At 33.0% G+C, this 13,805-nt stretch overlaps 2 protein-coding genes across 2 annotated transcripts; both read left to right on the top strand.

Annotated features, from left to right (window-relative positions):
- The first annotated feature begins 619 nt into the window (after positions 1-619).
- LOC149735502 (corepressor of RBPJ and splicing regulator-like) lies at positions 620-2,751 on the top strand. The gene is made up of 2 exons (XM_089877707.1): positions 620-661; positions 1,240-2,751. Exon 2 carries the CDS (start codon positions 1,300-1,302, stop codon positions 2,026-2,028), a length of 729 nt encoding a protein of 242 aa, XP_089733833.1. The 5' UTR covers positions 620-661; positions 1,240-1,299; the 3' UTR covers positions 2,029-2,751.
- Positions 2,752-2,820: 69 nt separating this feature from the next.
- Positions 2,821-13,779, top strand: LOC149735501 (kelch-like protein 9). The gene is made up of 13 exons (XM_089877677.1): positions 2,821-3,045; positions 3,941-4,131; positions 4,580-4,768; positions 5,431-5,574; positions 6,271-6,415; positions 6,879-6,978; positions 7,441-7,614; positions 9,183-9,319; positions 9,717-9,822; positions 10,405-10,490; positions 11,010-11,147; positions 11,742-11,948; positions 12,739-13,779. The coding sequence occupies exons 1-13, from the start codon at positions 2,871-2,873 to the stop codon at positions 12,846-12,848; spliced, it is 1,902 nt and encodes a 633-aa protein (XP_089733803.1). The 5' UTR covers positions 2,821-2,870; the 3' UTR covers positions 12,849-13,779.
- Positions 13,780-13,805: the final 26 nt, after the last annotated feature.

Here is a 13,805-nt window from a genome sequence, read left to right as displayed (position 1 = left end):
GTCCCATCTTACCCAACAGTACTATATGGTGTTTATTAAAAAAATGTTTCAGTTTCGATTATTCATATAATGTGGTATAAGAGAAGTGGTTTCAGTGCGTCCCGCTTTAATTGTAATAGTTTAAACTGTTGTCCAGCAAATCAAAGTTTTATATTTATTTTCTTTTTATTAGAGATGTGGGTGGAGAGTTAATATTCTACTTTTTTATTTATATTTTCGCTGTACATAAGCAGAGCACAGAATAAACAGAACCATATCGATTGTTGAGTTACTAACGGGTTCCTGGGGCGTAAGGTTGACTTTGCTCGTGAACATTGTAACCATTGAAAACTGGTTAATTAGGTGATTTTAAACACCATGATTTTTTTATTTAAGTCGGTATATAAACATGTTTATTTGCATGTACCGACTCTGGTTTATATAACAATTCTTAGTTAAAATAGTATTTCAAATGCAATCGATTAACTAGGGTACATTTTGGGTTAAGCGTCTTTGAGCAAACGGAAAAGCTTTTACAGAAACATTTTTATCTGTGGATTCTGGTACCCGCAATTTTAGAGTTGGCTCTCTTGTTTTGTTTATTTTTTACCCTTTCTATGTTTTTGTGACGTCATATGTTATTAATTTTTCGAGAACTCTACAATAAAGAATTCTCGGTCAAGTAAGTGAAAGTTATTTTGATTTAGAAATGTAGATATTGAAACCTAGAATGTAATAACAGACACCCAAACTTGTAATGACGTTATTAGGAAATATAAACATACAAAATTTAAAGTTAGATTTGTTTTCAAAATAACGCCTTTCGGATATTTTCTAAACAAAAGGAAAATTGAATGTAAACGCTAACGCATAAGTTTAGGCAAATCCCGTCCATCTCACAAAACTTTAGGTGCTAGTGAAGAATCTCCCTCCCCCCCACACCACACCTTATTTGCTAACCACTAACCCCTAGGTTAGGTGTTGATGGTTAGAGGGCTAGTGGTTATAGGGGTTAGGAAATAAGGTGGGGGGAAGACTCTTCACTAGCACCTTAAAATGTTAAATATAAAACGTACATGTTATTCTTAATTGAGTTTTTTTTATTTTTTTGCTTATTTCACTGTTTGTATAACATGTAATAATATTGCTATTAGTTTAGCTCTACTAGTTAAATAGGATAAATATGCATGACATATGAAAGTGCTAGTAAAAAATCCATATAGTTTAGATGCATATATATTTACCTTGAATTTTTTTTAGGTGATATAAGTATAGATTTAACTGCGTTCTGTCTATTGTTTGTTTAACTTAACGATCACCATGGGGAAGTCGTATAATAACTACATGTGTAAGAAGGATTTCCATCCTTCATCAAGAGACAACATTAAGAGGGTGTGGATGAGACAACAGAAGCTGGAGCATGATCAGAAGAGGCAGGAAGAGATGATGGAGCAATATAGAAAGGAGCAAGATATGCATGAGACAAGAGTTCTTATGGGGGATAGTAAAGCAAAGGTCGGACTTAGTTTCATGTACGATGCACCTCCTGGGTTAAAAGCTAAAGAAAAGGAAGAAGGTGAAAAGGATTACAAGTTTGAATGGCAGAGAAATGCACCAAGAGAATCATGGATGAAAGGAGATAAAGCATCACTACAGGATCAGCCTTTTGGAGTTTGCGTTCGAAATGTGAGGTGCATTAAATGCCATCAATGGGGTCATATTAACACTGACAGAGACTGCCCGCTGTATAATAAAACCTCTTCTTTTGATCCAAGTGTGAGTGTCAAAACTAGCAACCATAAGGGTGAGACATCTGACACACTTTCGCTCAAGCCTCATGTTATGAAAGCAAAGGTGAATGAAAAATTGGCGAATCAACAAATTATTAAAGATGAGAGCGAAGATTCTGAAGTTGCTTTCCTAAAGAATCTTACCGATAAACAGAAGAAAAAACTTCTACGACGTTTGAACAGACTGGATGATGATGGCAAGAAAAAAAGTAAAAGTGATAAGTCAAAAAAGAAGAAACATAAGAAAAGAAAAGATTAAAAGAACGAGTTAAACAAAACAGTGTCAATAATGATGTGACAGACTTTCAAACAAAATCAAACGCTTCAGTGTCTAGATAATATTTTAGTTACCACAACTGATATAGAAAACCTAAGTGATAGTACAAGGAATACTGCTTTCACGAGCAGTAGAGGTGTAAAAAGTTGCTTTTTAACCAAATATTAAGTTGTGATTTGATTTTATAAAAATTACAAATAGTATAGCATCCAGAAAAAAAAGAAAAATTTACTACTGATTTTTAATGTAAAAATGTACAATCCCATACCCAGTATATTATGATAATGTGTGAAAGTTAAAACTTGTGTAGGATACTTGGTGGTAATATTCAATACAGACACTAATATTGATTTCCAATACTTTGGTCGATCTTCTGTTACGAAAGTTATTAGTATCTGTCATGTTAGAAGTGGCTTTAAAGCAGTTTTACTTTTTATAATTAGTCTTTGTCTGTTTTTTTTATATGGTACATGAATAATTTATGTATTTGTGAAACAGGGACATGATATTTTGAAAGGATAAAATTCGATCAGTTTTTGTTTTGTTTTTAATGTGTAAAGCGCCATGTCTGGTCGTATTAAATAAGCTTAAAATCTTTTTGTTTTTGTTAATTATTGGCAGTAGTCAGTAACACTTTACTTCGTTTTATTGAAACACTTGTCCATTTAAAAACTATTAAATTAAACATTATGTTTTTCATGTAGATACACTTTATTTGAGTAGCAGAACCTGTTAAGCGTGGTGGGAATTTCTACTTTGATTATTTGGAAGTGGAAAAACAAACTATGAACTAGGCCAGGTTAAGTAAAGATTGCTTTGTAAGCATGGCTACAAGGAATGGGAAAGTCTATTCCTCCCAAAGATATAGCCAACTTATATTGGTTGGATTTTTCCAACTTCGAGTACATGGTTCACTGTGTGATGTAACATTGACAGCAGAAGGAAAGTCATTCAAGGCTCATAGAGGGCTGCTGGCATCCGCTTCTGATTACTTCCGAGGTATGAATGATTGAGTTATTAATACACTTTTCTTGTTTGACCTACCAGCTTACCAATGTGTTACATTTTAAATTTGGTGTGGAAATCAATTACATTTACATCATTCCTAATATTATGTTTTGGTCAAACAGACCAATTTAATCCCCAATTAACATCCCCCTTATTTATATAGAATCAATTAGAATTATATTTGAATATGAGACTAATGAGATGTATATTGGATGAACTATCAAATATCAAATATGTACCTCTTATATTACACTAGTGTCTTTGTTTAACTCGGCTTCCGTTTGTCACATATTTTACACTAAATGGTCCCTTTAAAGATAGCTTACTCTTTGTGTGTACACTTTGCCTTTTTTTGTTATATTGTATCTTATATATCATATCTGTTGCATTTTGTGATATATATCTGTCATCTGTTATGTCGTGTGTACAGTAGGTGCCTATGGTGTAAAATCTACCTGTTACATTCTAATTACCAATTGCATGATTATTCTAATGCTTTTGTTGTATTTAAGTAAGGTTGCTTAGGAATTTAACCAATAATCTGCTATATAAGGTATATGGCAATCATACTATAACATTATACCTATGTATATTGTATATGTGTGAAGGTGAAGCACTACACAATCCATGTTAGGGACATGAGGCTGAGAGGTAGACCATATTGGCCCATTACTGTCTAATAGTAACTCTGATTGGAAACTTTCAAATTGTTTAATTAGTTATTATGTAAACATTATTTTTCAGTAAAAAAATAATTCATGACAGTGTCATGTCTTGATTTTAAATTCTAATATAAAATATACTTTCAAATTTTACAATAGGCCAATTGGTATATAATATATTATATATGTGGTATATACTTTGTTATTTGTAATATTATTTTCAGCCATGTTTACTTCTGAGATGAAAGAAAGTTTCAGTGAAGACATAGAGTTACATGGAGTGTCGTCCACTGGGTTGGAGCAAGTTTTAAGATTCATATACTCCGGTGAAATTGTTTTATCACTTGAAAACATTCATGACATATTGGCTGCTGCATCCCATTTGCAAGTCACTGCAATTATGGACTTTTGTAATGTAAGTTATGAATTATCACCTATTTCTTTAACCCAAAGTTCGCTATAAAATTTAGTCTAATCTATATTTTAAGATTAGTTATTATTTTTTATAAAGTATTTGTGCTCTCATTGAGTTGTTTAAATGCAAATTCTCTGAATAAAACAAACACAATACACACACACATATATATATATTTATATATATATATATATATATATATATATTATAAACTGTGTTTGACCTAAACCTGTTCTGCTAATCAAATTACATGTCATATTGCCATGATGTTCTTTTTCTCTATTTCATTAAAGGCAAAACGCAAAATGCATTTGTCGACTGTCGGGTAAGGTTTTAACCTGTTTCCTGAGACAATAAAACACTTTGTATTCTAGCTTTAATCCAGGTAAATTACAGTAATACAGTCAGTCACTCAATCAGTATCATTAAAAATTGTATACCATTTCAGGAGTTCCTTATATCTGAAGTAACACTTGAAAATTGTGTTGATATCGGCCATATTGCCAACGCATACAATCTTGAAGCTGTTGATCATCATGTTAACGTGTATATGTTGCAAAACTTTAATCTTGTCAGTGACTTCAACAAAGTTCCATTTGATCGTCTCACATTTCTATTATCAAGTAACACATTAAAGGTTTGTACCTAACATATGCTTGCTATATTGTCAAGTTTGTATAACCTATTATTGGTTAATTGATCTTAAACTTATACGTGTTTTATTTTTTTTTTAATTGCAAATATTTTTTGATAAATATAAACAATTTATTCCACTAATTAAAATCAACAAGTGGCATCTACCCCCCAGTAATAATGGTTCTTCTAAAAAAGAAACTTCTCAAGGCATAATCAATAAAACCTGAAATTATTAATATTAGTAGGTTTTGCCCCCAAATGATTTTGGTTGTGTTGTGAGTATGCTATTTTTGAGTCAGTACTTAGTGCAAATAACACTAAAAGTGTATCTGATATGGTTTTATTAGAGGTTATGGTTCAAACTGACTCATGGTGAAGATGTAGTCATAAAATTAAACTGTCTTGTTTTTGATGTGTCTGTTTCCAAAATATAATACCTTATATACAAACATGAAAGACCATCAAATTATTTTTTACAAAGAGTTTATGTAAATAAAATACCTTACCTTAGATTTGATTTTATCAGAGTTAAAAATAAACAAAATTATTGATACGTAAAAGTAGCAATATGTCTTTCCCCATTAATGTTGGATTTATAATTTGTCCACTGGTAAAGTTATTGTCAAAACCTGGTGATATTTATTGTTTACCTTGATCTAACAGGGCTGCAGTGAACTTCAACTATTCAACGCAGCAAAACGTTGGATCGAAGGAGATGTTGACAATCGTATGAAACACGCTGCTGCTCTCATGGAAAATATTCGATTCCCTCTGGTTAACCCAACCGATCTGATAACACATATCCAGGTATCCTAAATAAATGTGTGCAGTAGCGCAGCAAGGGGGGGTTAAGGTGTGGCGATCCCCCTTTTAAACCAAAAAAAAAAATTAAAAAAAAAATATTTTTGAAAAATTTTTTTTTAAAGTAAATATGTGTGTTTGTGTTTAAATAACTTAGCCAATTAATTTCGGTTTACCATTGAAACCATTCCTTTTTTTGAGAATTGAATATATAAATAATTAATTTGCTTACAAAGTTACAATCTTACATTTGTCGATGTTGTGATCTGGCGTAGAGTATTTTAAAACAAAATAAGAAGCTCTTCCCTAGTTTTTAGTGGCTAGTATGTACAAATTGTCCCTTTTAAAATAAAACCTATGGCTATGACTACGGGGTTTTGAGTTGTCGTAAAAACAAATATTGTTTTTTATAATATATTTCCTCCTGTTTGTATGACTCAAGACACACATAAAGCTGTTTGAGTAATTGTATGTGTAATTATTTGAGACATCGACTTTTACAATTTAATTTAGTGTCCCTTTAATTAGTGCATATTCACTATGTTTACTATGTCCGCTATATCCACAATATTCACTATGTCTGCAGGTCTGCTATGACCACAATAATAACTACATAGTGGACATAGCAGACATGGCGAATATTGTGGACATAGCGGACTAATTAAATGGACTGTATAACTTATGCATTTATTTTTCAAACAGACAGTTGATTTCATGCGAACAGACAACGCATGTATGAGGTTACTGCTTGAAGCTTCAAACTATCAGATGGTGCCTTACATGCAACCAATACTACAAACACCACGTACAAGTATCCGGAGCGATGCAACCCATCTTGTCACCCTTGGTATTTATTCAGAATTTTATGTTTTTCATGAATTAAAACTTGGGACATAGTTTCTAAACAGGCGTCCAAAAATCTGCCTGAGGGTTGGAGAAATCTATATTGTTTCTGCTGCTGGTCTTGTTTTTTTTAGTGGCTTTGTTTGTTTAGTGGGGTATTGTTGCAGGGGTAAATAAATTTATGTTTTAAAAATAATAGGTTGTTTTGATAATGGAAAATTGGCCATATGTGTTGAGCGTATCTGAAATTTGGCCACACACCATGAAAGGTTGAGAAACACTGGTTTAGAAGTAAACATCCAAAATAAAGCACATTATTAAAACAGATGTTTAAAGAGGCTATAATTAGTGTGATGTCTCTGTTTATTTTCTTTATGCATTCACCTTTTTAAGTTCATTGATTTTTTTTCCTTAATATTACTTTTATTTAAATTTTTGCAATATTTTAAAACTATTACTTCTCAAAGGGGGTGTGTTACGTCATCAACTGGATGTGTCAAAGGATCTTCGTGTTTATGATGAAAAATCGAAACGTTGGATCAATCTCGCTCCCATGGAAAACTCAAGGTAAGATTGAATGACATCATATTGAACATATTTTGTGTATTATTATTGTTCTGTATGGGTGAGATCCTACAGCTATTTTAAGCCTGAGAGATTTATAGGCAAGCTCATGGCATGCGTATTATCCTAATTCCCAACCAATTTTTGGATTAAAAGTATGTATATTATCCGTTATTTCTTGAGATTTCTTGGCTAGAATATGCCTGTTATATCCAAGGATTTGGGCTAGTGCATATTATTCTAACACCCAAGAAGCCAAGATGCTGCCAAGTCAACTCTGGCCTAAACACTATGCTCCCACGGCATGCCTTGCTGTTTGATCTTAAGCATATAAAATAAAAACAGTTTGTATTCGCTTATATATAGAAAGTTATTGCAGAAAATATCATCAATTTTAATTTTTAACAGGTAAAAAAAATTTTTTTTTAAAACAGATAAAATAAAAAAATCAATTTTTTATAACAGATACCAGCATGGTATTGCTGTGATTGGAAACTTTCTATTTGTGGTTGGTGGGCAGAGTAATTATGACACGAAAGGTAAAACAGCGGTGGATACCGTGTTCCGATACGACCCGAGGTATAACAAGTGGATACGTGTCAGATCACTTAATGAGAAACGGACATTTTTCCACCTCAGGTTTGTAATATGGTTTCATTAACATGATATTCTATTTATTTGGGTAAGGACCCTGTTTGTTGAGGACAGGTGCGTATACAAGGGGGGGGGTCATGGGGTCTGAACCGGTGACCCCATTGAATATTATTAAAAATGTTGTTTTTGACCCCATTGAATATAATTAAAAATGTTGTTTTTTTTTGTAAAATTAAAATCCCTCCTCCTTAAAATAGTAAAGCAGGCATATATTTGTAGTGTGAAACCAATCTTACCCGGTTCCTATTATGTGCGTAAGTGAGTTATTATTTATGTTCGTCAGGGTATGTTTTATCGAGCACTTTATATTTATAGCCCTCCCCCCCTTTTTAAATTCCGGGATACATCCCTGGTTAAGGACCTAGGATTTAGACTAGATTTGGCCCATTACCCTAACACCCAGGCTGCTATAAATCAACCAAGCGTGTCACAGAATGATTTTTATTCCTACATATTTGTCTAGATACTCTTACTTGCTATTTATTAAATCGTTGACTAAGCAGAAACACCCAAGTGATGATCTAAAATAAAGCTAAAAAACGTTTTATTGTATAAAAAATGGCCCTGTTGTATGAATATTAAAGGGTGTGTTAGGCTTGTTTTTTTTAATGAGCCTAATAAAAGCATTTAAAATTATCATTAACTTTAATATCATCATGAACAAAGTGGGCTCCAACCACCAAGTAATCCCTGGTTACGTCACTGCCAAAACAATGTCATCGATTCTGTAGGAAACCTGATAGTCAGCTTATAAATAGCAGGGAATTTCCTTCGTTAGCAGATACAGTATACAGTGTACTTGCACAATACACAGTATACACTACACTAGCATGTTAGTCCTAAGGAATGTAAATACCAATGTATTAACAATGTTCTGTGTTATACCAGAATAACGAATTGATTTTCCAAACTTAATTAACAATACCATTAGTTTCACTGTATAGACTCTAAAATAATGTTATCAATTTTTTTGTTTAGAAACATATATATTTGTTTTTTTAAACGGTTTATTTTTTTAATCTCAATGTTAAAATACAGTACACATGTTAATTTCCATTGTTTGTAACATTCTTTATATGGAGGCTTGATTGGTCGATTGCATGAGGGATTCCACAAATTGTTTAGTTTAAAAATAAACCAGTTGCTTGTGGGTTGAATATGTGAGTGATAACACATATATACAAAGAATAATTTGCTACAATATATGAAGCTTTTTGACTCATTATTAGTTTCATATATGGCTTATCTAAGTCACATATTATTGCACTATGTAAATAAATGCAACAATTCCCAACGCACTGAGTATCACAAAGTAGAATATTTACAGTGTAGACTGTGAAGGGATTCTTGAACAAAAAAATTGATCAGAGTTTAAATAAAAAAATATAATTGTATCACATTTCAATTAGGTAAAACACCTCTAACTGTTTATTTTGAAATTCCATGTTTTGCAGTTTTTTTAATAAAATGTTTTTTTATTATCTTATAAAAATATAGGATTTTGTTCCATAATTTGCCAATTCCTTATAACATGTCCTTTATAATGATTTCAGTGCAATTGAGGGGAAGTTATATGCTGTGGGGGGACGCAATGCAGCTGGTGAACTATCCACAGTAGAGTGCTACAACCCACAACACAATGAATGGGTGTTTGTAGAGAAAATGCAAGAACCTCACTATGGTCACGCTGGTATGTATGTTGTAGAATTATCATGTTGTTCATATTGTGAGGTGGGGAAAGCTGGGACACTTTTTTCTCTTTTTTCTCCTCTCATTTGGTAGTAAACAAAGAACATTCTAAGAATTATGAAACCGTATCCTTACTACTCTCATAGACAGTTGTTGATTGTTTAAACCTGATCGGGATATTTGGTTATTATGTGCTAAGGTCTCCCATCTTCCCCTACTGTACTATATTTTTAAGAAAAATAAAGAAATCAAGAAAAAACGAATAAGCTTTGCCAATACTCATTACAGTTTACTGTTATTTACTTAAAGCCGGGACTGTAATTTCAATTTTAACATGAAATTTAATTTGAGATTTTAACTTTAATTTTATTTTATTAATAATGTTTAAACACTCACAGGCACTGTGTACAACGGGCAGATGTTTATTTCTGGTGGAATAACTCACGACTCGTTCCAGAAAAAACTTCTATGTTACAATCCCACCACTGATAAGTGGGAACAGAGGTCTGTGGTTGATACAGATTAAAGTTATTGTAATTATTTTTAAATTAAATCTGTTTCTTTATTATTTAAACAAAGTTTTAGTGCAAACAAAGTTTTTTAAAGACTAATTTTAAAGGTTGAACAGTCAACACATTTAACCTGTTGTAAAAGCAATATTATTTACTGAAATTATGGTGTACGTATGAGATGGGGAACCTATGACTTACATGTAAAGTGTGGCTTTGGCTTGAACATGTTTACCAAGATATTTCTGGAAATCCAGTTGTTTTTGAGAGATTTGGTTTTTGAGAAAAACATTTATAGTAGGGTGGGGGAGGATAGAACACCTTTTCGTTCTTATTTCTCTTCCCATTTGGTAGTAAACAATAAACATTTAAAGAATTATAAAACCCTATCCTCATGACTCCCATAGACCATTGTTAATTGTTTAAAACAGGAGCAAGATATTTAAATATCATGTACTAAAGGTGTCCCATCTTCCCCCACATTACTCTATTATGTGTCTCATGAAATACAGTTAAAATATGTAGCATTCACTCGAAGCAAATTTCTGAATTTAAACTAAGTCTTGTTTCAACCCAGGAGCCCAATGTCCACTGTGCGTGGTTTACATTGCATGACAACAGTACGTGATCGGTTGTATGTCATTGGGGGCAATCATTTCAAAGGTAAATTATTATATATATAACTATTATTTTGTAAGCTAATTAAATAATACCTGAACTACTACCTGTGTTTAATAATATGTGTCAACATTTTTTTATTTAGTTGAATTTTTCATTTAGTTGATATACGGACATATGACAGATCTAAAATCATTGGGCTGAAAACCAATCTATACTGATTTTTTGTCGCCTTTAAAAATTGATCAATTTTTGGACTATTTTTTCATTGTTAGGTCACATGATCGGGCGCTGTGTATAATATAAGCTGATGATTTCCAAACCATAACGGTTAAAGGCACACCTATAGGCTATACCCATTTCCTAGTAAAGTTGCAGGATTTGCACCTTTAAATTCATGGAAAGATATACTTTTACTTTGTTTAATTCGGTATCTGAAAAACCGTTTGAATTCTATTTTAATTATAAATACACAGCTATCTATTTTAATTATAAATACACAGCTAAGTACTAAATTTCCCAAATCCATAACTTACTTTATATTTAATTATTTATATAACACAGGTACCACTGATTACGATGATGTGTTAGAATGTGAATTCTACACAACTGAAACTGACCAATGGTGTTGCGTGGCTCCCATGTTAACTGGACAAAGTGATGTTGGGATTGCTGTGTACGATGGCAAGGTTTATGTGACAGGTATGTTACAATTAGTGTCATAATTTATACGCCTTCTTTTTTAAATTAAGGTCGTTTTTATCTCTATGTGACAAAGTCCAATTACCCAATGTCAAAGTTACCACGTTTAAAACTTTTGAAGGGTGTTTTTTTATATTTTTTTGCATGGTTTATAATTTGTACACCGATTAGTTACCCACTGAGGAGAAGTTACTTTTAAGTGTCAAGTACACACACTGACAATCGTAGCAGCACCGGTCCTCCAACCCAGTATCCTCTGGTCACGTGGCAACCAAACACCTAATGATTATTCACTGTATATTTTTATCGTGATTTATTACATCAATTCATATTAACGGCATAATACTAAATACATAAATGTACAATACAGGACAATGAGCTAAATCTGGCCTAAATTCTAGGTCCTCATATTCACAGTATTTTTATTGTGACTTTTTTATCAATTAATATGCACAGCATAATATATAAGTATACAATATGGCCATAAGGGGTAATTTAGCCCAATCTAAATCCTAGGTCCTTGAGGACCTCACCAATACAAAAGAGTCAAAAGTAGCAGTATAGAATTCATAATCTTAATGTCAAACCTTTTAGGTGGTTACTCGTGGAACAACCGTTGCATGGTCGACATCGTACAATGTTACGACCCTGAAGAAAACAAGTGGATGAAAACCTTTTCCCTTCCTGCAGCATTGGGTGGTATTCGTGCTTGCACTCTCACAGTGTTGCCCAACTTTGCTAACAGCAATGCTCAATCATCCAGCTCATCAAGCATGCCAAAACATGAGCCGGACCCATCAGGTTTGTGGAAAAAACTACTGAAAATGTAATGTTGAGTTTCGAATGGTTAGGAATGTTGTGAGTTCTGTTTTTCTGGTGTGCTGAAAAGTCTAAGGCGATTGTATATGTATGCTTGTGCTGTGAGATCCCGTTAAGTGGGTAGGTGAGGGGTTTTCATCCTGGGGCTTCTTAATGGGTTGTGAATGGTTACATATATAGTACTTTGTGTAAAGTTAGTATACTCATTGCCACTTTTAAGTTTATTACGGCCCAAGTTTTGGAAGCCTTGAAATTAGTGTAATTAAGGGTTAATTCTTCTTTACTGGCAATCATTTTCCCTGCTGATAAGATTGCATGTTGGCTAAGTCAAAGATTAGAGTTGTTTTATCTTTAGAGTTGTTTTATAAGAGTAATGCTAATTTTTTGGGGGTTTTAGTACATAAAATCCGTCAAAAATCAAACTCGTAATTCTAACTTCTTACTTTATCCTAACATGGTAGAAAACGACAGTGGTTATAACATAGGTGTTTTGTTTCATACACTTCGTGCCAGCTTACGAGTTACTAATTATGTAACTTTGTGGGGGAATTTTATGTGTGGCTGATAAATTGGACAACCCGTTAGTGACCCCTGGGTTGGAGCAATTGCCGTTAAGTGTCTTGCCCAAGGACACATACGCCCACAATGGTAGCAACAACGAGCCTTGAACTTATTACTTCTGGGTTAGAGGCAGGTGCACTAACCAACTGTGCCATGGCGCCAAAAATTATGTTGCACTTTTCAAGTCACTTATCTTACTTTAAATACACAGGAGACATGATGCTCTCTGTCGATCGGCCTGCTCCGTCTGCTCGACTGCCTAGGAGGCCACAGGCACAAGCGGATGCTGACATTGGTGCACGCCCGTTGCAAGACAGATAAACTGCTGACATACCGTTAAACTTATATTTAATTCTTCATATTCGTTACATCAGTGGAAATATTGTTGGCTTGAAATGTTCTTTTGTAATCATGATTTGAACTTTTAGTCCTTTTAAATCACTTTGGTTAATTATATGTAGAACATGGTATATCTGTGTAGTACGGTGGGGTAAGATGGGACGCGTTTCCATTATGTGGGGTAAGATGGGACATGTTTCCATTATGTCGGGTAAGATGGGACACGTTTGTTTGGGAGGTGTTCTATGGGGCAAGATAGGATACGTTCCCATTTTTATTATCCTGTTTAGTGGTAAACTAAAAGTATTTACAGAGTTCTATAACTATAGTCATGCTACAATAAAAAAAGTGTTGATAATTTTTCAAAAATTGAATTTAGAAATTAAAAAAAAGTTCGATTTTATTTTACCCCACAGTACTATATGTGTATGTACTTAAATACTTGTGTAAATATACATCTCATAAGCGTTTAATCATTGCACTCTCATCCTTACTTACTTACATGGCAAATCTAAACATTCCTACCGCATGTACTGACCGTCGATGCTCATTCTTCTTTGATGCAAAAAAACGACGTTAAAAATCCTTAGCTGATTCGTGTAATTAAAACGGTCAGTTCATATTTTCTAGCCCTCATTTTTCCCTGCACGAAATATTGCATGTCTGGTCAAGTCAAATGCCCGTTACAAAAGTGTTAAAAAGTTTAGGATTTTTAATCTTTAGGGTTGTTTTATAAAAGCAATGCTTATTTTTTTCTGGTTTCAGCAAAAAATGCGTCAAATTATGTTGCGTTAGAAGCATTGTTAAAATCATCCACGTTGTTTTGGATTTTCCTGTGGTGTTATTTATGTTGACGCAATGTTTTGTGAAATTGTATAAAAAATGAAATACAAGTCTGCTTTAAAACAAACAACTCGTTATAATATTTTTAATGGCGAG

This window comes from Ciona robusta, chromosome 5 (genome assembly GCF_009617815.1).
Source record: "Ciona robusta chromosome 5, ASM961781v2".
Lineage (NCBI taxonomy): Eukaryota > Metazoa > Chordata > Ascidiacea > Phlebobranchia > Cionidae > Ciona > Ciona robusta.
Note: the sequence above shows the minus strand (reverse complement) of the source record. Positions and strands in the feature narration are given on the sequence as shown.